Genomic DNA, 25530 nt, shown 5'->3' on the forward strand with positions numbered 1-25530 from the left:
GTAACGTTTTTCTGGTTGCCCGTAATAATGAGACTTCAGAGCTTTTCAGGGTAGAAAGTGGCAGTTCAACTCTCCACCTTGCATGCTGATGCCATCTTCCTCTTCCCCTGCTTAGCTTCTCTCTAAGAAAAACTTAATTCAGCTAGAAAATAGCACCCCAGGAGATGACGACGACGTTCCTGTTATGAAATAAGTGGTAGAGCTCCAGCCACACCCCTGGTACTCAACCCAACGCACCTGGGAATATTGCTCCTTTAATTCTCCTCTGTCCTCTCTCCATAAGGCGCCCTGAGACAGCTCCCTGTCAGGCCTCATTAGTAGCATTGCAGGATTTGCAGACTGTAAGTCTCCCTGCTTCCTAGCTGACACAGACATAGGCAACCTTGAGGCTGTTTGTTTTTATTGACATCCCGTGGTGTTCACAGCTGGCACTGCCCGGGCACAGACTTGCTTTGCTTCAGCAAGAGGGCTGCATGTCGTGCGTTCGGACCACACCCTGCACCGAGGAGACCATTGTTTGCAACGGCAGAAAGACTGGAATAAGCTGCCATCAAATTTGTGCAGGAACTTGCCACGATGACCTTCTCTGGGGAGCTGCCATTGCTTCTTGCTTCCTTCCTCAAAGTACAACCCAAGGAAAGTCCCATCCAGATACCGGTAATTGTGAGCCTGCCGGATCGGGCCAATAGCCCACCTAGTCCAGCATCCTGTTCTCACAGTGGCCAACCAGAAGTCTGCGAGAAACCAGGGAGCAGAACATGAGTACAGGAGTCCTGGTTTGCAGGAACCGGGATTCAGAAATGTTGCTATCTCCAACTACGGAGGCGAAGCTCAGCCCTCAAGGCTAGTAGTCCATGGTAGCCTTCTCCTCCATGAATTTGCCTCATCTTCTCTTAAAGCCAGTCCAACACGGCTTCCTGTGGGAGTGAGTTCCACAGTTTAACAATGCACTGTGTGAACTACAGCTCCCATCAACCCAAGCCAGTTGTCAGCGATGGGAGTTGTAGTCCATTGGCTGCCTTTGGTGTGATGCATCTTACAGCCCCTTTAACCCCCTCAACTGTTCTTGGTTTCCAGACCTCCCCCAAACTGGCCGCCTCCAATTGTTCTGGACTACAATTCCCATCGGTTCCAGCTGGAACGGCTGGTGGGAGTTGTAGTCCATTCCATCTGGATGGGAGGCCAGCAGGTAGGTGATGCCTGGTTGAGATGGTGGAGGAGGCTTTGCTCTACATTTCTGTTAGACTAAATCTGCCAAGCTGGTGCCCTGCAAATGTCAGCCTCTCAAGCCCTGGACCAGCTACTTTCCAAGGCGGCTGCTCTCCCCCGCCAGCTGCTGTCAACTACAACTCCCATGAGCTCCGGCCAGCATAGCTCTGCTAGATGGTGCTGGTGGGAATCGTAGTCTGAAGCATCTGGCAGGCGCCAGCTGGGGGGTGGCTGATGCACTCTGGCAGGCAGAGAGATGCCCCCCAGGGTTCCAGACTCTTTCCTGCCCCTCAGGAGATGCCAGGAATTGGACCCTGTGCATGCCAGGCGTGGGCATTTCACTGAGCTACATTCTGCCCTGTACTTTGGACTTGTTTGGATTCACCTTGACTTGTAAACTCCAATGTATTTGTATGTGTTTTTCAAATTCCATTGTTTGACATGCTCAGACACCGTTTTGCATTGCCCTTTTTAAAGCAAATAAATGCAACATTGGGCAGGAAGGGAAGCTGCATCCTGGGCAATTTCCAGTCGTCAGCAGCCCAGACCAGACCAGATCTGCCCAGTTCTATGGAAGGAAGCAGGACTCGGTTTTTCCATGCATGTTGACTTCCCAAAGTGTCCTTGCCACTCAGTTCAGCGGAAGCAGCTAAGGAGGCAAGGCATGAGCTTTGCAGTGACCTCTGGGGCAGCCTTTGTGTCTTAGAGGACCCTAACCGCCTGACTCTTCACTGGCCGGGCCCACAGGAGGAAGACTCCCTATCTCTTCGCAGAAACCTGCAAGTGGCTGCGTGGTCTCCTCAACAGGGCCGTAGCCTTTGATTTCCTTCCGGAGCTGGTGTTCAGAAGAGGTGTCCGGGAGGAGCCTTGGAGCCTACAGATAGGCTGGCCGATTCAGCAGAAAAATGCTCTCTCCGCTGCAGACTTGAAAGGCTGTGATGAAACTGTGTTGTGGGCAGTTACCAGTACTTCTCTCGGGACAGGGGATGGGACGTCATCATCATTTCCTTTCCCACCCCTCCCAGCCTTTTGGCCCCGTGCCCCCCTGGGTCCAAAGGTGAGAGGAGGAGCATAAAAACCCCAGAGCCTCAGAAGCCTTTCATCAGGGACTCTTTCCATCCTTGGCTTGGCTGCAGGATGAAGCCCCTGGCTGCCCTGAGGATCCAGGCTTTCTTCTGCTTCTGTGCCTGCCTCTCTGCCACATCCTTAGGTGAGAAACAAAGCTATCTGTTGTTGTTTCACAGCTTGGGAGAGGGTCTTCTGGACCCAAATCGGCCACCAGCCCAAGTTTCTGGAAAAGAGGGTTGTTGTTTTTTAGAGAGAGAGAGAGAGAGAGAGAGAGAGAGAGAGAGAGAGAGAGAATATAGGAAGCTGCCTTATACAATTTCAGACCTGTAGGTCCCTCTAGATTAGTGTTGTCGGCACTGGCTGGCAGCAGCTTGCCAGGATTTCAGCCAGCGAGTCTTTCCCGACCCTACCTGGAGAAGCCAGGGATTGAACCTGCGACCTTCTACATGCAAGGCAGGCACTCTGCCACTGTGTTGCGGCCCTCCTCTGCTTCCCTTGGAGATAAACTTCATCTAAGTCAGTGAATGCTTGATCTGACGAGAGCAGAGTCTTCTGTAGACATTCAAAGCCCAACCATGGAAAGGGCTGTTCTGTAATATCAGCATTCAAGCTGGCTTTGTTTTCGGCACAGTGGTGATGCTCTGGCTAGGACGGAGGGGAGTGTGCCATGTTCTGGGGAGCTGCATGCCTGCTTTTAGGGATCCCGACTTCTAAATCCCTGAGCAAAGGAACCAGCTTCTGCTTTCAATAACAGCCCAAGGAAATGACCCCTCTGGGCTTGTGCAGAGTGTTTCCCCAGGAACTGCCTTCTCTTAAAAAATGAAGCAAGCTTAAGGAGTCCTAGCTGGTTTTATACAGTTTGTCCTGTTGCATTTGAATGTCTGAGGACTTGATGTTGTTTTTAATAGTGCTTATTATTGATTTGCTGTTTGTATGCTTGGAGGGATTTGGGTCCTGCTCCCCGGGTAGCTGTTAGGGCAGGTCAGCCACTGCAGGAGCAGGATACCTTATGGGATGGGCCTTTGGTCTGATCCAGCTGCAAGGCCATCTAGCATTCTTAAGGAAAGGTAGTGATGCTGCTTACGAGAAGAACAGGAGCACAGGTCCAAATTCAGAGGTACAACTTGATCCACATGGTTTCTTAGTTTGCAGAAAGTCTGTGTCCCGCTTTGCTCTGTTGCCAGCCTTTGCTAAGCAGGGAGGGTGAGGGCAGGCAAGTATTTTGAGCATTCTTCCAAACAGAGGAAAGTTGTGTTAGTCCAAATAATAAAGCAAGAATGTAAAACCCAGCCCATATAATCATCATCATCATAAAATGGGCTGAGATCAGCAGGTGAACTCACAAGGTTCTCCCCACTCTGGGTTTTACTTTTGCAGAATTTGTGCTGTTTCTTTCTCAGAGAAGTTGCATCAATGCACAGAGCGTGTCCTGGAAACAAATTGCCCACTTCCTTCCAGTTGGTATCTTATGGTCTGGTCTGGTCTGGTCTTGCTTAAAGAGGATGTTGGGCAAGATTTGCAAGGCATTGCTGCTGCAGCTGAGAGCAGAGGCTACCGTTGTCACTCTCCCTGCACCTCCGCTGAGATGGCTCCTGTGTTATCTTCTGCAAATATCCACAAGAGGGTTGTGGAACAAACTGGGCCAAACAAGACTGTGCAGGAAATCAGTCAGTTGCTTCCAACACAATGCAAAGTTGCAAAGAACAGCTGACCCTCAAGAAAGGAAGTGTGTGGTGAGGGAACCAGCAGTCTGAGAGGACAACCCTGGTTGAGCCTCCTGCACTTTGACCGAGGCTCAGTTTGGGGGGGGGGGCAAAATGTCATGGATGTGTGATGAGTGGGTTCCTTATGTCCTTATGCACGCTGATCTGCTTCAGGTTCTGGGGACGTTGGCACAAACAAGGCCACCCCAAAGTTGGTAGGTGGAAGTCAGAGGCAAAGAACTGGAGTTTGGGGGGCACCTGGCTGCATAGAAAAGGGATTGTGGGCAAGCAGAGCTTCCCTCATTCATGCTCCATCATTTGTTGTTGTTTAGTCGTGTCTGACTCTTCGTGACCCCCTGGACCAGAGCACGCCAGGCCCTCCTGTCTTCCACTGCCTCCCGCAGTTTGGTCAAACTCATGCTGGTAGTTCCGAGAACACTGTCCAACCATCTCGTCCTCTGTTGTCCCCTTCTCCTTGTGCCCTCCATCTTTCCCAGCATCCCTTTTCCAGGGAGTCTTCTCTTCTCATGAGGTGGCCAAAGTATTGGAGCCTCAGCTTCAGGATCTGTCCTTCCAGTGAGCACTCAGGGCTGATTTCCTTAAGAATGGATACGTTTGATCTTCTTGCAGTCCATGGGACTCTCAAGAGTCTCCTCCAGCACCATAGTTTGGCTGAGTGTTCCATGCCAGCTGCACCAGGAAGGTGGGCAGAGAAGCAGGACTTCCTGAGGTATCATAGTGTGGGATCTGAAATCTGGTGTGTGTGTGTGTGGGTGTGTAGGAAAAGAAAGGGAGGGAATATGATTCTCTCTCTCCCCGCCCCCGAACTTTCTTTATGGATGATGAAGTTTTAATAACTGTCGTTTCAATTATTGGGTATTCAACATGGTTTTATTGCATTTTAGGCTGCTATCTGTCCTTCGGTGAGGGAGAATGGGACAGAAATTGTCATTAAAAATAAATAAGTTATGCCCACACTCCCCTCCCCTGGATGAATGAGTCTGTGCATATCAGGCACTTTTTATAAACAACAAATGAGGATGCTCTGCCTATTTGATTCCTTTGCCTATCGCACAGCTCTCCTAAGCGAAGAGGCTCAGTCATTTAAAAGGCGAACCCCTGATCAATGGGTGATTAATGAGCATGCAAGGGTTGTGAATGGGCAGGGTCTGTTTTGCTAGGGACCAGGCAGTTGATGCCTGTGACCTTTGCTCCTTGTGAGGTCAGGTCCCAACTGGATCTGTTGATCCCATGCAGCCTTGCTGATAAGAATTCCCTGGGATGGGCAATTCACAAGCCCCCTCCCTCCAAACACAGGAAGCAAAGGCTGATGGGGCAATTTTAGAATCTCATTTCCTAAGGCTTCACAAGAACATCAGGCCACAAAGATGGTGGTAGCCTTCCTTCCTTCTGAGTTCCTGGCATCTGGTGGTAGACTGCCAACATCTGTGGAAGGTCGCTATCATACTCTAGCCACCGCTAGCTCACCGCTGTCCCAAGACTGAGTGAGGAATGTCAATTGGGGTGCTCTGGTCTTTGAAGAGGCCATTTCCTTTGGGGAAATTGCCTCAGGGGGCTTATCATGTCCTTGGCAAATGAGCTGCTCCTCCCCAAATGTATACACAGCTCCGAGCTTCAAAGTGGGGAGAGCAGCAGCAGACATTTGCAATCTTTTGTAATGTGACGCCCAGGGAGAGCCCAAAATTTGGTGCCCTCAAAGGAATCTTCTCAATTATGGATCTTCTCAGTTTTGTGCCTCCTGGGCTTCGCACCCTGGTGGTGGCATTGCCCTCGCCACCCTAAACCCGGTGCTGGGGGAGAGGCATATCCTTGGTGTCCCAGTGCCAAGGAGATAAGACTCATGGATGGTTGTTGAAGTGTGGGATTTGGGAAGCAAAAACATGTGGGCAGGAGCTCAAGAGGTATAGAGACATTTCTGAAAGAGACTTCCCCAAGAGCCCTTGCGCTACTTTAAGTCCACTTGATTGGTTCGCTCCACTTTCAGCTTTATAATTTCTTAAGAAATAATAATAATAATAATAATAATAATAATAATAATAATAATAATAATAATAATAATATATTATTTATACCCCGCCCATCTGGCTGAGTTTCCCCAGCCACTCTGGGCAGCTCCCAATCGAGTGTTAAAAACAACACAGCATTAAATATTGAAAACTTCCCTAAACAGGGCTGCCTTCAGATGTCTTTTAAAGATAAGACAGCTGCTTATTTCCTTCACATCTGGTGGGAGGGCGTTCCACAGGGCAGGTGCCACTACCGAGAAGGCCCTCTGCCTGGTTCCCTGTAACTTGGCTTCTCACAGGGAGGGAACTGCCAGAAGGCCCTCGGAGCTGGACCTCAGTGTCCGGGCTGAACGGTGGGGGTGGAGACGCTCCTTCAGATTCCACAGTTGAATGCCTTAGGCCAGGCTTGAGGAACCTGTGCCCAGATGTGAGGGGATCTATCACAGCCAGAATGGCCAATGGCCAGGGGTGGTGGCAGCTGGAGTCCAAGAATATCTGGAGATCCACAACGTGCTTCACCCCTGTGTTAGGCAGAAGCTGAGTTTTCACTCAGACCAGCCAATCCAAAACACGAAGGCATACAGAGCAGTAACTTTCTCCTCCCCTGGTTCTTCTAGAAGAGGAAAAGGACCCAGAATATTGGAACATGAAAGCCAAGCAGACCCTGGAATCCGCACTCAAGCTGACACCCATGAACCACCGAGCAAAGAACGTCATTCTCTTCCTAGGAGACGGTGAGTTTGCACATGGGTGTACAAGGCTGCGCACCCAGAGTGGGTCTGGGGGCAGATTTATCGTTGCACATAACTATGGGGCATGGGTGGGTCTCCAAATCTGTGAAGCGAAAGCTAGTACAGTTAGAGTTATGGACTAAGACCCAGGAGACCAGGGTTCCAATATCCGCTCGGCCATGATGCTCCCTGAGTGATCTTTGCCGAATCACTGCCTCTCCCCTGAGCCTTCCACACAAGGTTGCTGTGAGGATAAAAGGGGGAGAAGTGTGAATGCCACATTGAGCTCCTCAGAGGTGGGAGAGAAATGTAATACTATGGCCAAATGCAAACATTTGAATTTTGGATCTTTTCCCAGTCCATATCTACACATTGCCACCAGAACCAGCCATGCTAACTTGGGTAGCAGCAGACCACTCCTGACCCAATTAAAGCAGACCTAACTAGGAAACGTGCACATCCTTTTTTTGTCCATCTTAGGCCAGTCCCACTGCCATCTCTGGGACTTGCTTTTGAATAGACCTACCCAGGATTGCTCTGCAAATCCCACCCACACACTCCTTTCTTTAAAACAGAATTTTAAAATTTCTTCCAGTAGCCAACTAAGTTTGTTATTGGTAGGAGCTTTCGTGTGCATGCACACTTCTTCAGATACACTTCAAAGTGTTGGTGCTGACCTTTAAAGCCCTAAACAGCCTCGATCCAGTATACCTGAAGGAGTGTCTCCACCCCCATCATTCTGCCCAGACACTGAGGTCCAGTGCCGAGGGCCTTCTGGCGGTTCCCTTGCTGCGAGAAGTGAGGTTACAGGGAACCAGGCAGAGGGCCTTCTCAGTAGTGGCACCTGCCCTGGGAACACCCTCCCACCAGATATCAAAGAGAAAAATAACTACCAAACTTTTAGAAGACATCTGAAGGCAGCCCTGTTTAGGGAAGCTTTTAATGTTTAATAGGTTATTGTATTTTAGTGTTTTGTTGGAAGCCGCTCAGAGTGGCTGGGGAAACCCAGCCAGATGGGTGGAGTATAAATAATAAATTATTATTATTATTATTATTATTATTATTATTATTACACTTCTTCAGATACACATATTCTTCAGGTATGAGCTTTCGTGTGCATGCACAGTTCTGTGTATCTGAAGAAGTGTGCATGCATACGAAAGCTCATACCAATAACAAACTTAGTTGGTCTCTAAGGTGCCACTGGAAGGAATTTATTTTATTTTGTTTTGTTTCAACTATGGCAGACCAACACAGCTACCTACCTGTAACTATTCCTTTCTTTGATCGCAAGGTGCGGAGAGGGCTTTTCAAAAGGTGCAACTTTGCGGGACAAGTTACAACAGCTGCTAAAAATCCCCCCTTTCACACAACAGTTAAGTTTGCAGGAGCCACATTCTAGTTTGCATCTGCCTACCAGAAACCCTCCAACATTTCTCTGATGAAAATAGGGATGTCCTATTCCATTAATAATAATTTTACTATTTATACCCCGTCCATCTGACTAGGTTGCTCCAGCCTCTGGGCAGCTTCCAACATATATAAAAACATAACAGAGCATTAAAAATTTTAAAAAAACAACAACCCTTCCCTAAACAGGACTGCCTTCAGATGGTTTGGGGGTCAAATATCGTCCAATATTTATCCAATGACAATAGGGAAAAGCAGGATGCTCTAGGATCAAACCAGAAACCAGGACAGCTTCTGTAAATCTGGGACTGTCCCTGGAAAATAGGGACACTTGGAGGGTCTGCTGCCACCCCAATTTCTCTCTCTCTCTCTCTCTCTCTCTCTCTCTCTCTCTCTCTCTCTCTCACACACACACACACACACACACACACAATTCTACTGTATATTCTTCAAAGTTGTTTATCTGTTTACCTGGACACTTCTTTAGCTGTTGTAACCAAACTTTGTGCAATGCTCCCTGAGTTCAAGAAGCAAGTTTCCATCTCTGTTTGGACACAATTGGACCCCACTTTGAGTCAAAAAGGCACACCGAACCTTTTGCTCAGCATTTGCTTTTGCATGCAGAAGATGCCCAGGTGGCATCTCCAGGTGGAGTTCGGAGAGTCTCCCTGCCCGAAATCTTGGAGAGCTGCTGCCAGCCAGTGTAGACAACACTGAGCTAGATGGAGCAAGGGTCTGACTGGGTATAAGGCAGCCTCTTGTGTCCCTGTGATTCAAGACCCTGGCCCAGTGCTTGAGTTCCAAAGGGAGCATTTCCCCGGTCTCTGCTCCCTCTGGCTCAGCACCGCCAGCGAAGGTCCGCCTGGCAGGGATCCAGCCCTCTCTTCCTCCTCTCTAAGGTGAGGCCCAGCCTGCCTCCTGCCGCTCTCCAGCTCCCCTTCATGAAGCTGATTTACACCCTTTGGCCGCTGCCTCTGGCGCCGTCAGAGAGCCGTCTCCGCATAACTCAACCCAGAGTTTGCGCAAAGTGGATTTTGGCAGGCGGAGGAGCAGCCGCAGACCTCGCCAAGACCCACTCATCATCATCCCTCGCAGGTGGGAGGCTCTCTGGGTCACTGCAGGCCATTGACTGCCAGGTCGTTCCGCCCTCTGGCAGCTTATCTTAGGGACTGGTGGCGAGATGGGGGAGACTCCTGGATCGGAGGAGGGAGGCGAGGAGAGCCAAGCGCTGCGGAGACCCAAAGCTCCCAGTGGCCCATGCGCTTCCGTGCAGAAGTGAAAGGCTGCGCAGAGGGCACTGTTTCCTGCACATTTCTTGTAGGGAAGCATGTAACCTCCAACTTCTTCCGCATGCCTCCAGGTTATCTGAGGCCATCACAGGAGCATCCCAAGAGGAGGCTGGCCCCTCCAGAACCTCTTTTCCAGGGACAGTCCTGGATTTACAGAAGCCGTCCTGGTTTCTCTTTTGATCCCGGAATGTCCCGCTTTCCCTTAGGACGTCCCTTTTCTTATCGGAGTTATGCAACCCCTGAGCCAAGGAGATAAGTAACTATGCAACCTTTAGAAGACATAGGAAGACAGCCGTGTTTAGGGAAGCTTTTTAACGTGTAATGTTTTATAAGGTTTTTATATATGTTAGAAGTCGCCCAGAGTGGCTGGGGCAACACAGTCAGATGGGGAGGGGCATAAATACTATTATTATTATTATTATTATTATTATTATTATTATTATTATACAGGACATCCCTATTTTCATCAGAGAGATGTTGAAGGGTATTCCCCTCTACCCACGTGGGGGCTGGTGGGTGGAGAATGAGACATTTATTGAGCCGTTTAAAAAAATAAAAGAATAAAGTACAGATTTCAATGTCCAGTGGTTTGCCAAAACTCTCAGCAACAAAAAGACACGTAGTGGATTTTCTTCAATTAAATGCACCAGCCGCGATGTTTTAAGACAGCTTTTACTTGCTGGAAAACCACAAAAGTGGAATCCACGGCCCTATAAGTTGCACAGGCTTATTATAGAGGTGTTTCCTTGTCTTAGCTCTGCACGTACAGTAGAAATTAATCCCCACAGTAAGGAAAAGGTAGCTAAGCAGCAGTGTTATCAGAAGAGCAAAAGTAATATCACAGACACAGGCTTTGAGGAGGAGGAGTGAGGCCCTAGAGTCATCTGTCGGTGTCAGCAAATTCCTTCACACGTCTTGCCAGACATCTTGACTCTTACGACATCCTTGCAGCCAGGAGTCTCTTCACACTTACGTTTAATGCCTTGTGAGCTATCTTTCAATGTACTCAATCTGTAGGTTTATATGTCACAGCTGCCGATGTGACCCTTAGTATTTCACAAAGTGTTTCAGGGATTTCATATGTATTCTTGTATCCCTTAACACCAACCCTGTAATGTGGGCCAGGATTATCCCATTGACCCCCACATTTCTGCGATTGAGGGTTTCTTGCCTAAAGTCACCTAGTGGGTTCATAGCACAGGTGAGATCTGGAAAAGAGAATTGCTGATTCTTAGCTCAGCCTCTTAGTGGCAATGCTTTTATTTAAAAATAAATAAGAAACTGAGTCTGGCTCTCAATCCATTTACCCTTGCATTTAACACAGTGCCTGGTTCTGCTAAAACCGATTCATTTTAATGCTTGGCACTCACTGATACAAACCACATCGAAGTTACAAAAATCATAGAACTGTAGAGTTGGAAGGGACCCCGAGGGTCATCTAGTCCAACCCCCCCTGCAATGCAGGGATCTCAGCTAAAGTGTCCCTGACAGATGGCCATCCAACCTCTGCTTAAAAACCTCCACCACCTTCTGAAGGAGATAGTAAATAATGGACCAGCTAAGCAAGACCATGGTTTTGCTTAATGCAATAGTGTTTATTTATACCATCAGGGCTGCAAGCTTTAATTAGTAGATTAATCAACTTAAGTTGCAGTTGATTAACTGGCGGAGGCTAGTGTCATTAAGGAGGGTGAAAGTTAATGATGTGCTTCTTTCTCTTCAGAGTTATTTAACACTTGCGTGTGCTTCTGTAACAGGGGGGAATATGAAATATGTCCCTTTCTTTCCGGCAAGGACAAAGGCCACATTCGCTCCATACATTTAAAGCACCGTAGTACCATTTCTGCGCCCTTAGCAAACTATAGCTCCCAGGATCCTTTGGGAGAAACCACGACTGCTTAAACGGGTACCAAAATAGCAGGAAGTAGGCCCTGTGGAAGAATGTGCCTCCTATTGATCTCTCCAAAGGCAGGCGATGAACCTGGTCCACCCGTTTGTTTAGCCCCTTGACAACTCTTCTAATGACCCTCCTTCTGCCCTTTCAGGCATGGGGGTGCCCACCATCACAGCCGCCCGAATCTACAAGGGCCAGCTGGCAGGAGGCTCCGGGGAAGAGAGCGTGCTGGCGATGGAGAGATTCCCCTACGTCGCCTTGTCCAAGGTGGGAGCCTGTGCCAAGGAAGAGAGTGCGGCTGCACGCTGCTGTGTTCGCCCTCAGCCAGTTCAGGGATAGGAAGTTCCCAAGGAGGGCCTATTTTCCAAGGCCTCCCTCCCATCAAGCCTTTACCTGGGATTTTCTCCCAGGTAAGTGTGCCTAGGAATTGCAGCCTTAGCTCACAGAATCATAGGGCTGCCGAGTTGGAAGGGACCCTAGGGGTCATCTAGCCCAGCCCTCTGCAATGCAGGAATCTCAGCTCAAGCGTCCCTGACAGATGGCCACCCAGCCTCTGCTTAAAAGCCTCCAAGGAAGGAGAGTCCACCTCCTTCCAAGGTCACACCTGGAGTGTGGCCACACCCTGACCACACCTGGAGTCCTGTGTCCAGTTCTGGGCTCCACAATTTAAAGAGGATGTTGACAAGCTGGAAGGTGTGCAGAGGAGGGTGGCCAAGATGGTCAGGAAACCAAGCCTGATGAGGAACGGTTGAAGCAGCTGGGTATGTTTAGCCTGGAAAAGAGCAGACTGGGAGGAGATATGATAGTCATCTTCAAATATCTAAGGAGCTGTCACATGAAAGAAGGAAGGAGCTTGTTTTCACCTGCTCCAAAGGGTAGGACTCGAATCCATGGCTTCAAGTTATAGGAGAGGAGATTCCGCCTAAACATCAGGAATAACCTTCTGTTTTTTTTAATAATTTTTTTTTGATTTTCCAAACACAAAATAAACACAAACAATACACAATACACAAACATACAAACATATAAACATGTATAATTTCATAACCTTTTTTTCATACACCTTACTTCCCAGACTTCCCCATACCTCCCCTTTTCTGCATCCTTGTTTTACATTTCTTCAGCAACTCCTCCAATTAACTAATTATTCAATTCATTTTCTTTTAAGTTCTTCTCTAACTTATTAATTACAGCTGCAATTCTCTATTTCCCAATTCCTTGACATTTTAACACTCCTCAATTTTACAACGATTTTTAAGATATATTTTAAATTTCTTCCAGTCTTCTTCCACTGTCTCTTTCCCCTGGTCTCGGATTCTGCCAGTCATCTCCGCCAGTCCCATATAGTCAATCACCTTCGTCTGCCATTCTTCCAGCGTGGGTAGGAATAACCTTCTGACAGTAATAGCTGTTCAACATTGGAAGAGACTCCCACAAGAACTGGTGGGTTTTCCTTCCTTGGCATTTTTAAAGCAGAGGTTGGATGGCCATCTGTCATGTCCAATCTTGTTGAGATTCCTGCATTGGAGGGGGTTGGACTAGATGACCCTCGAGGTCCCTTCCCACTATGATTCTATGATCCAATGAACAGTCATGGAGCATCCTGGGAATTGTAGTTTGTTAAGGGTGCTGGCCTAATTGAGCTGCCATTCCCAGCATCCTTAACAAAGAAATATCCTCCTGGACAGCTGCTAAACATCCCTTTCCTGTAACATTTCTCAGGATGAGCTCCTGGCCCCTTGCTACACAGCCGCCTGCCAGTCTTGTGCCAGGCCTCCCTGAATTGCAGCATCTCTCCATTTCTATCGGCAGACGTACAATGTGGACCGGCAGGTGCCTGACAGCGCTGGAACCGCCACTGCCTACCTGTGCGGGGTGAAGGCCAATGCTAAAACCCTGGGCCTGAGTGCTCGTGCCACCTTGGGCCAATGCAACACCACCTTTGGCAACGAAGTCCACTCTGTGCTGCATCGGGCAACATTGTCAGGTAGGAGCTGAGGGAAAGAGGGAGACATTGTGGGTCGGATTGACAAAGATCAGCCTTCGTCCAGGGCTGGAAGCTCCTTCTCCATGTAGTAGTAGTAGTAGTTATTATTATTATTATTATTATTATTATTATTATTATTATTATTATTATTCCCTGCCCATCTGGGGTAAAATAAAAGCCACTCTGGGTGGCTCCCAACAGAATATTCGAAACACCATAAAACATGGGGGAGAGAAATTTGATTTGATTTCCCAAATACAGGAACCGAAAAGCAACTGCCGGCTAAAATCTGCATTTCTCTGAATTTTGCAATGTAGCTCTTCAGGCAAAAAAGCGTGTATATTATTGGAAAGCAGGCATAAACTCCTCCCCGCTGGAGTGCTGGTCCAACCCGCTGCTTATTTAGCTTTCCCATTTCCACGACTTTCCCAATGACCCTCCTATGAAGGAGACAGATAACAAGAGTCTCTTTTAAAGGCATGTTGGGTCACATGGCAGGACTACTCCCTGCCGCTTTAAACCCCTCAAAGGTTATCTCTCCTCGGTGTCTGACTGTCAGGAGTGCGTGCAGGAACCAGGTCCTGTGACCAGTATGGCTTTGCAGGACTGGGGCCTTCCTAAGTTTGTTCTCTAGAGGCGAGGTGCAGCTGCACAGGTGAGGCCAATTGGTAACTAACAGCACCTGGTGGCAAGAGCCGGGAAGGGATATAAGGTCAGCATTTCCCTTCGGCTCTTTGCCACAGCAACACGTTCCCTGCCTTGCTGCGTTTGGCTCCTTGACCCCTTACTTCCTGACCCTCGGACCCTCAGACTCTTGGCTTCCTGACTCCTGACTCGTGGACTCTCATTCCTACTCCCACTCCGCCATCTTGCCCCGGTCCCGACGTCCCCAGCAGGGCCTTCGATCACCCGTGAACCGGCTCATGACACTGACCCAATGCATGCTGGCATGCCAATGGATACATCGCTCTTTCCAAAATGGCAGTTTAGAAGTGTAAAATTGTAGAGTTGGAAGGGACCTGTAGAGTCATCTAGTCCAACCCCCTGCAATGCCGGAATCTCAGCTCAAGCATCCATGACTGATGGCCATCCGACCTCTGCTGATCAACCTCCAAGGAAGGAGAGTCCACCGAGACGGCTCTGCTGTTGAGGTGGGGTGAAGCAACCGCCTCAGGCGGCCAAAGCACAAGAGACGGCGCCCCAACCGGCAGCAGTGGGAATGGTGGGGAGGGTGGAGCCCCATTCCTCTCCCCCTCTTTCCAATCCTGCCTCCCACATGCCCTCTCCTCCTCACAGGGAAGTCTGTGGGGATCGTGACCACCACCCGTGTGCAGCATGCCTCTCCGGCTGCCGCCTATGCCCACTCGGCCAGCCGTGAGTGGTACGGCGACGTCAACATGTCGAAGGAGGCCGCCAGCCAAGGCTGCAAGGACATCGCCTACCAGCTGGTGCACAACACAGACATCAATGTGAGTGGCTACACGTGCGTAGAGCTGCTCAAGGCAGGCGGGGAGACCCACTCAGGGGCCTGGCCGCAGGAATGGTAGAATCATAGAATTGTAGAGCTGGGAGGGACCCTAAGGGTTCATGTAATAATAATAATAATGAAATATACTCTGAGTCGAGAGTGGATTTCATGCTCTTTATTCAGCTCATAATGGTGAGGAGGAATGGAAGTTCCCCCAGAATGTCTGCTTTATATGCATTATTTACACAATGGGCCCCACATGATTGGCTAATTCTGGGATTCTCCTGTAGGCCAATCAGTTTGCGGATTCACTTCCACCAGGAGCTGGCTCCTGTGGACCAATCAGACTGCTGCATTCTGGATCCTATTGTTCTAGGACCAATCAGACTGTTGCATTCTGAATCCTATTGTTCTGGGACCAATCAGACTGCTGCATTTTGGATCCTATTCAACTCAGTACATAACAAACAATAATTTATTATTTGTACCAAGCCCATCTGGCTGGGTTTCCCCAGTCACTCTGGGTGGCTTCCAAAAAAGATTTAAAATACATCAAAATGTCACACATTAAAAGCATCCCTGAACAGGGCTGCCTTCTAAATGTCAGGTAGTTGTTTATCTCTTTGACATCTGATGGGAGGGCGTTCCACAGGGTGGGCGCCACTACCGAGAAGGCCCTTCTCCAACCCCCTGCAATGCGGGATGAAAATTCTGAAGAAAAATAACTCTGTGACTATGAAATGCAGTAGAGGTATGAGATGGTCAGAACCCTCCGAACTTGAAGCATGGGAAGTCCCATTAAAAAATTTATAATTTGGCAGAATATTTGCATTATTTGATATGTATATGTATAATTTGGAATATTAATGTGATTGGATTGGATTGTTAAAATGGAAAATTTAATAAAAATGAATTTTTGAAAAAGAAAAAGAACTCAGGCGAGGTGGCGATGCTCTCTGAACAGTGACGGTGCCTTATTCACACTGGCAGGTGATTCTCGGAGGAGGGCGGAAATTCATGCTGCCTAGGAACATGAGTGACCCAGAGCATCCGAAACAGAATGGGACCAGGAAGGATGGCCTGAACCTCATTGAAATGTGGTTGAGCAACAGGATGGTAATGGGAATTGGGGAAGGGCTAGGAGTCCAGCGGGATGGAGTGTGGGGCAGGGGGAGGGGAGAAAACCCTGGTTGTGGCTTAGAGAAAACATTCACTCCTCCTCTCCTCGAACTCTTTCCATTTCAAGCCTGTAACCAAGAACTATTGCCTACTTTCTTCTTCCTCCCTCCCAATCTTGTTTTCCTTTTGTGCTGTTCCTTTTAGATTTTAAGCCTGAAGGCAGAATCTGTCTTATTGCTGAGCTTTGTAAGCCACTCTGGGAGCCTTTGTTGGGCTGAAGAATAGGGCAAACATGCTTTAAATGGTAATCATAACAATGGAAATATATCCATTTATTGTACCTGTTTAATGCAGCCTCCCCCGCCCTCTAGATGTTCTGGACTGCAGCTCGTATCAGTGGGAGTTGTAGTTCAAGACATTAAGAGGGCACCTGGTGCGGGAAGGCTGGTGTAATGAATATGCTGTTGATTCCTGGCATTTATGAACCCCGTATTTGTTTCTAGGGAGCTCAGTATGTCTGGAATAAAACAGGCCTGGCCTCCGTCAATGAAAACACTACCAACCATCTTATGGGTAAGAGTACTAGGGGGGTTTCCTGTTTCTCTCCTACTGGTCAGAGGAAGGGGGCAAACTTTTCCTGATTCCTGACATCCTGCAAGGGAATGTGAACTGTGCAGGGAGAGATTGTGTTTGGACACAGATAAACAGCAGACAAGATGAACCATGAAAGTGGAATCTAGACACATATAAAAAAACGCAGCGAAAATGCTTTTTTAAAAAAAGTTTTGAAAAATATATTGAAGTTGCCATTAGCTCACCATTGCCATCTAGTGTCACATTTGTATAATGCACATGAAACACACTTAAAACGTTATATTTGCAGCTGCATAGCTGAGTCCTAATTGAGTGTACTCTGCCTTTATACAGCATTTTATGCCCGCTTGCCCCTTAGGAACATTACTTTTCCAATGTTTTTAATATTTGATGTTTTATTATGTTTTTATATGTGCTGGAAGCCGCCCAGAGTGGCTGGGGAATCCCAGTCAGATGGGCAGGGTATATAGTCGTACCTTGTTTTGTGACTGGGATCCGTTCCGGAGCCCTGGCCGCTAACCGAAACGGGCGCAGCACAAAGTGCCACATCTGCGCACACGCACAGAACGGTTTGCGTGAGCGGCAAACCCGGAAGTAACTCATTCTGGTACTTCCGGGTTTGCCATGGACGTTCGCCAGAATGGACACTAGACAAGGCAAACATTCACGGAGGTATTACTGTAAATGATAATATCATTATTATCATTATTATTACTTTAGGGTTTCACACCCCCAAAGTTATTTATAAGAAAGAAAAGGTGAGTCATAGGAGAAATAATAGATAAAACTTTGCATGGTATGGAGAAAGTGAGCGGGGGGGGGGGGGGAGCTTTTATCCCTTTCCCATAATGTGGGGACTCTTGGACAATGAAACTGAATGTTGGAATTAATAATACTAATAATTATAATAATAATAACAACAACAACTTGTACCCTGCCCATCTGACTGTGCTGCCCCAGCCACTCTGAGCAGCTTCCAGCACATATAAAAACATAACAAAGCATTAAACATTTAAAAACCCTATAAAGGGCTGCCTTCTGTATAGTTCTTTATGTCCTTAACATCTGATAGGAGCGCGTTCTACAGGGCGGGCACCACCACCAAGAAGGCCTGGTTCCATGTAACCTCACCTCTCGCAGCGAGTGAATCGCCAGAAGGCCCTCGGAGCTGGACCTCAGTCCACAACCCATAGGGCTTGTCCACACTCCCACTTGTCCTGTGCCAAGAAAGCAGAGGTCCAAGCAATACAGTGTTTCCCCCAGCCGTTTTTCTCTGGAAATCCCGCTCTTTAGCACTAAATCAAAACAAACACCAATCAGGAGAAAACCCAATTGGCATTTGCTACGATTCAGCGGTAAACAGCAGATTTCCCTGGGGGGAAATGGTGGGACAAGCTGAATCTTGACTGAGCCCATAGTTGACCTATGGAACTCCCTGCCACAATATGCGGTGATGGCCGCTAACTCAGCTGGTTTGAAAAGCGGATTAGTCAGATTTATGCAGGGTAAGGCTATCAATGGCTACTAGCCACAAGGGAAATGTCCAAGCCCACTGTTGGAGGCAGAATCTGCCTGAATGTCAGGAGCTGGGAATCGCAAGGCTGGAGAGAACTGCTGTTTGTGCTCAGGTCCTGCCTGAAGGCTTCCCAAAGGCGTCCTTTCATTAATTTCCCACTCAATCAACATTAAACTGAAATTTCCTCGAGGCAGTGAATCATCTCTCTCTCTCTCTCTGCACTTGTTACTCTGCCTAATAAATTTCTCTCTGCAGCCGCCATCCCCATTAACGCCCACTCTCTAAAAAGAACAAAAAACCGCATAGCAATTTTTTCAACCTAATTCATGGGCAGTAGTAGCTAGGGGTGAGGAGAAGCCATGGACCATATCAAAGGGGCTGTCCCATCCCTAATGTAAAATAATAGCAATAGTATTATTGTTAATATTAATAATAATTTGCATTTATTTTAATTTTATTAAATTTGCATACTACTCTCCATCTTAAAATCCCAGGGTGAAGGAGCACAGGAAAGGAGTGCTAGCTTGGTCCCAGGAACATTGTCTTTCACCCATCAAAATGCCTGGGTAAACAGGAATGTTTCCAGATTCCTCCCAAGACTTGATCATGAGAGAGACAGGTGCTCTTCACCCAGGGAAGGAATTGCACAAACGGGGAGCCACCACCGAAAAGGCCCCGCCGGGAGCAAATGCCAACTGGGCCCACGCCCCAATCTGAATAGCCAATGATAATGAAAACGTAACCTTCCCTTATCTTGGTCAGGCTCCTACCACAGCGATACTCACTTTCTCTGATCCAATCCGCTAGGTCTCTTTGAGCCGCACGACATGGCGTACGAGCTGGATCGAGACAACAACACGGACCCCTCCATTGTGGAGATGACGGAGAAGGCCATACGGATCCTGCGCAGGAACCCCAACGGCTTCTTCCTCTTTGTGGAAGATGAGTATCCTCGTTCTCCGCTTCTCCCATCTTGAAAGGGGCAGCAGAGAACCCCGGGGATGATATGGCGACCACTGTGCTCTGGGAGGGAACCGGCACTGGCTCCCTTCTGAACCGAGGAGGGACTAGCAGGCCTCATGTTGGCTAGGGCAGCGAACCTGCGCAACTCTGGCTTGCAGCTTGAGGCTGACATGACTGGGTGGTCCTTCAAACAAACAAAATGGTTCCCTCCGCTTAGAAAATGAGCACTTCAGGCAGGGTATGCTAGAGACAGGAGCTGCCAATCTGTAGGCACTTTCTTCGAATTTTGAGAGAGTGCTCGGGCAGGCAGTCACAAAATGGCTGCCATGGAGGTCCTGTAGAATAGTATAAAGTGGCAGCTGTGAGGCAGGGCAGAACACAAGATGGCCACCATACACAGCAGGTGGCATAGCACAAGATGGCCACCATACAGAGCAGGTGGCATGGCACAAGATGGCTGCCATACAGAGCAGGTGGCATAGCACAAGATGGCCGCCATACAGAGCATGTGTCAGAACACAAGATGGCCACCATGCAGAGCAGGTGGCATAGCACAAAACGGCCACCATACTGAGCAGGTGGCATAGTACAAGATGGCCGCCATACACAGCAGGTGGCATAGCACAAGATGGCCACCATACAGAGCATGTGTCAGAATGCAAGATGGCAGCCATACAGAACAGAAGATGTGGCAGAACACAAAACTAGAGAGACAACCAGCCTGGCCACCTTATGCTTACTATGGGATGTCAGATATTTCCTGCTGGTCCTGACATATAGAGTTCACACCTTGCTCCTGCTGCCAAATAGCAACAGGGAACATTGTTTGGTACCAGGAAAAATAGACCACACCATTCTCATTCCACTTCATAGGTTACCTGCACATTTTACCTCATAACTTTCTTTCTGGGAGGGCTAGAGCCTCACATTTTGAAAATGAATGCTCAGAGACCGGGTCACCTGCTCTGGGGGGGCAGCACTGGAAGCCTTGACAGGTGCCAGGGTGCCCATGAGCGCTGGCTTGGCGACACCTGCGCTAGAACCTTTCTCCCTGACACCCTACTTTTCATGTTTGGGGGAATGTTCGGTCATGAGCTTGAAACATGGTGTCTCTTGCGGGGAGAAAAAGGTCTTGATATGTTGCCTTTTTCCCCATTACGAGGCAGGATTGACCACGGGCATCACAAGGGCAGAGCCAAGCTGGCCCTGAGCGAGACTGTGATGATGGACCGGGCCGTGGAGAGAGCCGTGGAGCTGACTGACGCCTCAGAGACTCTCATGGTGGTCACAGCTGACCACTCGCACGTCTTCACCTTAGGCGGCAACACACCACGGGGCAACAACATCTTTGGTGAGAATAAGTTTCCAGGCTCTTTGAAGAGCGAGATTTTGCTCCCTATCTCAGAGGCAAGGGGCAATGCAGAGAAGCTTTCCCACCTCTTCTGGAAGTCTTAGTCTCAAAATACTCTGAGCCACCAGGCTGAGAATTCATAGAATTCAACGGATTGAGGTTGAATCCTGACAAGACAGAAGTACTGTTTTGGGGGGACAGGGGGTGGGCAGGTGTGGAGGACTCCCTGGTCCTGAATGGGGTTACTGTGCCCCTGAAGGACCAGGTGTGCAGCCTGGGAGTCATTTTGGACTAACAGCTGTCCATGGAGGCGCAGGTCAATTCTGTGTCCAGGGCAGCTGTTTACCAGCTCCATCTGGTATGCAGGATGAGACCCTTCCTGCCCATGGACTGTCTTGCCAGAGTGGTGCATGCTCTGGTTATCTCCCGCTTGGACTACTGCAATGCGCTCTATATGGGCCTACCTTTGAAGGTGACCCGGAAACTGCAATTAATCCAGAATGTGCAAGCTAGACTGGTGACTGGGAGTGGCCGCCGAGACCATATAACACCAGTCCTGAAAGATCTTCATTGGCTCCCAGTACATTTCTGAGCACAATTCAAAGTGTTGGTGCTGACATTGAAAGCCCTAAATGGCCTCGGTCCTGTATGCCTGAAGGAGCGTCTCCACCCGCATTGTTCTGCCTGGACACTGAGGTCCTGCTCCGAGGACCTTCTGGCGGTTCCCTCACTGTGAAAAGTGAGGTTACAGGGAACCAGGCAGAGGGCCTTCTCGGTGGTGGTGCCCACCCTGTGGAACGCCCTCTTAGCAGATGTCAAGGCAATAAACAACTATTTTACTTTTAAAAGACAACTGAAGGTGGCCCTGTTTAGGGAAGTTTTTAATGTTTGATGTTTTATTGTGTTTTTACTATTCAGTTGGAAGCTGCCCAGAGTGGCTGGGGAAACCCAGCCAGATGGGCGGGGTATAAATAATAAATTATTATTAATTATTATTATAGAATCGTACAACTGTAGAGTTGAAAGGGATCCCACGGTCATCTAGTCCAACCCCTGCAACGCAAGAATTCTCGTTGGTGCGAACTGCACTAGGAATCGCATCGCTTCTGAGAAACAGAACTGCCCTTTTTAAAACTTGAAAGCAAATTTCTAGCCCATATGGTTTCCCAGGAGGGGGGAAAAAATCCCAGAAGGACCCAGTTTCTGTTTAACCTTTTCAGCTAATGACTCGTGTAAGGGATTGGATTTTAGTACACAGATAAGAACATAAGGAAGGAGGCGAAAGGCCCCTCCAGCACAATTCCCAGGGTAGTTTGAGAATCGTAGAATCATAGAAGTGTAGGGATCCCCAACGGTCATCTAGTCCAACCCCCTGCAATGCAGGAATCTCAACTAAAGTTTCCATGACAGATGGCCATCCAACCTCCGAGGAAGGAGAGTCTGCCACCTCCCATGGCAGTCTGTTCCATAGTTAAGTGGCTTTTAGCGTTAAAAAATTCTTCTTGGTGTTTAATCAGAATCTCCCTTCCCTAGAGCAGGAGAAAACAAATAGCCCCTCTTCACAAGGAACTTGGGGGATTGTAGCTCTATGAGGGGGAGTAGGGGTATCCTAACAACTCTTAGCACCCTTAATGAACTACAGGTCCCAGAATTCCATGGGGGAAGCCACCATGGCTGTTTAATGCGGTTCGAATCCTCACAACGGGGTGAGCTCCCGTTGCTCGGTCCCTGCTCCTGCCAACCTAGCAGTTCAAAAGCACGTCAAAGTGCAAGTAGATAAATAGGTACCGCTCCAGCAGGAAGGTAAACAACGTTTCCATGCGCTGCTCTGGTTCACAACCCCAGAGTCATCCGCAACTGGACCTAATGGTCAGGGGTCCCTTTATCTTTTCCTCAGATCTGGAAGCCTCTCCTTCTGAGGAAGGAGAGTTGACTAAGATTAGCTAAACCAGGACATTTGCATTTAAAAAATGGTGAGGGACAAACAGATAAATCAGGTGCCCTCCAGGACTTTTGGATTACAACTCCCATTAACCCAGCACCATACAGCTGTTGGTAATTGTAATTCAAAACATCTGGAGGGCACCTGGTTTGGGGTGGGGGCTGAAATAAATGCACATTTATTTATCCGGCCAGCCTGAGACCCTCCTCCCATTGATTCCACTCTGCTGTAAGTCTGTCTGACTCTGGTCAGGTCAGAGCCAGCACTGAACATCATCTGTGTTTCTCCACAGGCCTGGCACCCAAGCAAGCGAAAGACAAGCGGGCATTCACCAGTATCCTCTATGGGAACGGACCTGGGTACAAGCTCAGGAATGGCAGCCGCCCAGATGTCAGCTCCGATGCTATCGGTATGCAGAGCTTTTGGATGCGGAGCTCAGCAGATCCACCTTTGCTTATGGGCTGAGGGGCTGCAAAAAGAGGGGGCGGCCTGGGAAGGGGGGTGCCAATGAAAGCAGGAGTGTGCAAGGCGGGTGTGCAAGGATAAGAAGGGTGGTAGTGTCATAGCAGGGCAGAAGCTGAAAAAGGTTCCTAGAAGTTAAGACGTGTGGGACGGGGAAGGTGCAACTGATTAACATGGGGGCGGTCTGTGTGCGAGGGGAGATGCGACAAAGGAGCGGGGAGAAGAGAAAACAAGTGCAGAATGGGAGAAGCTGGGACTCCTTCTTGACTGGGAAGACAAGAAAAGCGTATGGTAGCAAGCTGAAAATGCAGGTGAAAGCAGATTCTGCCCGCCAGTATACACAGAGAAAACACGGATCCCACTTCTGACACCAGTGTTACAGAGGTTATACGCCACCCCCAATCTCTGCTGAGCAGTGCACAAGATCCCAGGGGATTCCAGGTGTCTACCTGTAGTCGTGTTTCCATTGGGAATTCAGGCACGTCAGAGACTGTAGTGTTTTAAGATACTGTATATGGTTTATTTTACACCTATATACACCTAGAAGGGGTGTGGAACATTATACCACAAGGGTGTCTCTCAATGCCCCTCTCTTCAGCAAGCTTGGGTCCAAAGCAGCAGTCAGTCATGGCTCCCGGTCTCTCGGTTCAGACTCTTCCAGCCATGAAGTTCTGCTCACCTCCTTTTTTTTGTTCCCAGAAACTCCTTTAGATTTCAAAAGGACACATTCTCCTGTGACAGAACCGGTGGGGGTGGGGGGGGACAGTTCTTTGGCCCATAATGCCTCAGTAACTGGCTCGCCATTGTTCCTTAATGGCTCTGCACTTTGCTAGCCTGGTCAGGCTGGTTTGCAGAAGCTAGTCCTGGGTTTCCCAAACTTAGCCCTCCAGCTGTTTTTGGACTACAACTCCCATCATCCCTAGCTTGCAGGACCAGTGTTATATCTGCCTTTGCCAACACCATTTCTTGCATTGGCTGAGTGTGGATTCAAACATGGATCATTCTATCGCACCTTCCCTCACGTCCTGGGCCTAGGAGCCCTTCCCTCTGAGGACTGACCCACAGCCTGAGTTTCTGCATGCAGCCATCCCTGCCCCACGGTGCTTTGCCCAGTGGCAGATTGTTCTCCAAGTTCCTTTGTCCTAGAGAGGCCACCATTGCTTACTGTTTTGAATTCCATTTGCGCTATTATTTTCCTTAGCGGGTCATTCAAAGAAAGCTTTTGATAGGGTAGGGGATGAGCTTATGCAACCCTGGGGCTGGTGGCCCACAGAAATGTGGGTGCCACTATAGTGGCGTAGCGTGGGGGTGTTGGAGGGCCGTTGCCCTGTGTGCATTTTCCAGGGGGGGGGGTGCAACGAGGCGCCCCCACTATAGCTCCCTCATCGAGGGAAGCCGCAGCCGGGCTTGCCTTCGGGGTTGGGGCATGGGCACACCAGGTCCTCAGATGAATGAGCTCCATCAGTCCTGACCCCACAAAGTGTTGCGGCCAAGGGAGCTTGTTTCTCCTTTGGTGCGTGGGGTACTGCGGTGGGTTCCTTCACCCTCCATGCCCCACTCCCGATAAGCCCCATCTCAGTGTCCCCTGGGCGCCATGGGCTCACACAGTGCCACCAAGGCACTGTCCAACAGTCTAGACTGACCTCCTGCCTCTCGCCCATCCAGAGGACAAGGACTACCGGCAGCAGGCAGCTGTGCCCCTGGACATCGAGACCCACGGCGGAGAGGACGTGGCCATCATGGCACAGGGACCCATGGCCCATCTCTTCCACGGCATCCAGGAGCAGAACTACATTGCCCATGTCCTGGCCTACGCAGGCTGCATCAAGCCATATGACAGGCACCCCGACTGCCCTGAGCAGGTCCGGACTGAAGGTTTTGGATCACCTGGCCTGGGTGTCTCACATCGCCCCTCCTCGCTACCCCTCCTTGCACTCTGGGTGTGCCTTTTCTTGCAGATGATGTGACACTGAAACACACACACACACACACACACACACACACACACACTACTAGAAAGCTCGTCTTCAAAAGACCTCTCTGGGCATCACCTGGGAGGTTGCTAGTGTTCCCGGACATTCCCAAAGGGACATCAGTCTTGTTCATTCATTTGTTTGGCTTCATTGCATACAACTGTATATTAATGGATGGTGATGCTCTCCTTAGCCTCAGCTTTCAAAGAATAAAGCATGATGTTGTTTTCTTTATACCTGTAGTATTAGCATTATTATTATTATTACCTTTATTGTCAATGTACAACCTGTGTACAAGGAAAATAACCGAGCCTCCCTCTCCCCCACACAAACACTCAGTCTCATTGCACTCTGTGTGCTTGTTGCACTATATTATTTTCCGTTCAGCAGCCTAACAGCCCATGGATAGAAACTATTTTTTAACCTGTTGGTACTTCTATATCTCCTGCCCGAGGGTAGAAGATTAAAGGTTGTATAAGGTTGCAAGCTTTCACTTCCTGCAGTTCAGAGCTAAGGTGATGGAGCAGATGGAGCAAAGCCACAGCCTGAGACATTGGGCGGGGTGGGGGGTGGGGGTGGGGGGGAGTGCCAGAGGTCAGAGTTTACTTATCAGTAAGGATGGTGGATTCAGTTTGCATTTCAAGGAGAACTCACCAAATTTGCACTTTCCAAAGAATACATTAGGTGGAGCGCAACCTTGCTTTGAAATTCGCCCTCCTCCAAGTGGGGCAATGCAGTTCCATATCTGAGTGATGGGTACAATAATGCATAGGGTGTTTAGCACAAAGTGTGCATAAGGTAAAGGTAAAGGTACCCCTGCCCTT

The 25530-nt window shown here is 48.9% G+C and overlaps 1 protein-coding gene across 2 annotated transcripts; it reads left to right on the forward strand.

The window, feature by feature from the left end:
* Window positions 1-1804: 1804 nt before the first annotated feature.
* LOC114598110 (alkaline phosphatase-like) lies at window positions 1805-24940 on the forward strand. Of its 2 annotated transcripts, XM_077929632.1 has the most exons (11): window positions 1808-2419; window positions 6625-6741; window positions 11483-11598; window positions 13144-13318; window positions 14615-14787; window positions 15777-15902; window positions 16409-16478; window positions 18823-18957; window positions 20138-20329; window positions 22564-22680; window positions 24399-24940. In XM_077929632.1, the coding sequence occupies exons 1-11, from the start codon at window positions 2347-2349 to the stop codon at window positions 24698-24700; spliced, it is 1596 nt and encodes a 531-aa protein (XP_077785758.1). In that variant the 5' UTR covers window positions 1808-2346; the 3' UTR covers window positions 24701-24940. The 2 variants fall into 2 exon arrangements, with proteins under 2 accessions (XP_028587636.2, XP_077785758.1); XM_028731803.2 differs by lacking the exon at window positions 6625-6741 and having other exon boundaries at window positions 1805-2419.
* Window positions 24941-25530: the final 590 nt, after the last annotated feature.

This window comes from Podarcis muralis, chromosome 6 (genome assembly GCF_964188315.1).
Source record: "Podarcis muralis chromosome 6, rPodMur119.hap1.1, whole genome shotgun sequence".
In the NCBI taxonomy this organism is placed as follows: domain Eukaryota; kingdom Metazoa; phylum Chordata; class Lepidosauria; order Squamata; family Lacertidae; genus Podarcis; species Podarcis muralis.

Excerpts from the sequence above, each read along its gene's own strand:
- LOC114598110 (XM_077929632.1), top strand. The coding sequence starts at position 2,347 with ATGAAGCCCCTGGCTGCCCTGAGGATCCAGGCTTTCTTCTGCTTCTGT. Across the intron at positions 6,742-11,482 it reads CATTCTCTTCCTAGGAGACG|GCATGGGGGTGCCCACCATC; the intron begins GTGAGTTTGCAC and ends CTGCCCTTTCAG. Across the intron at positions 16,479-18,822 it reads CACTACCAACCATCTTATGG|GTCTCTTTGAGCCGCACGAC; the intron begins GTAAGAGTACTA and ends CCAATCCGCTAG.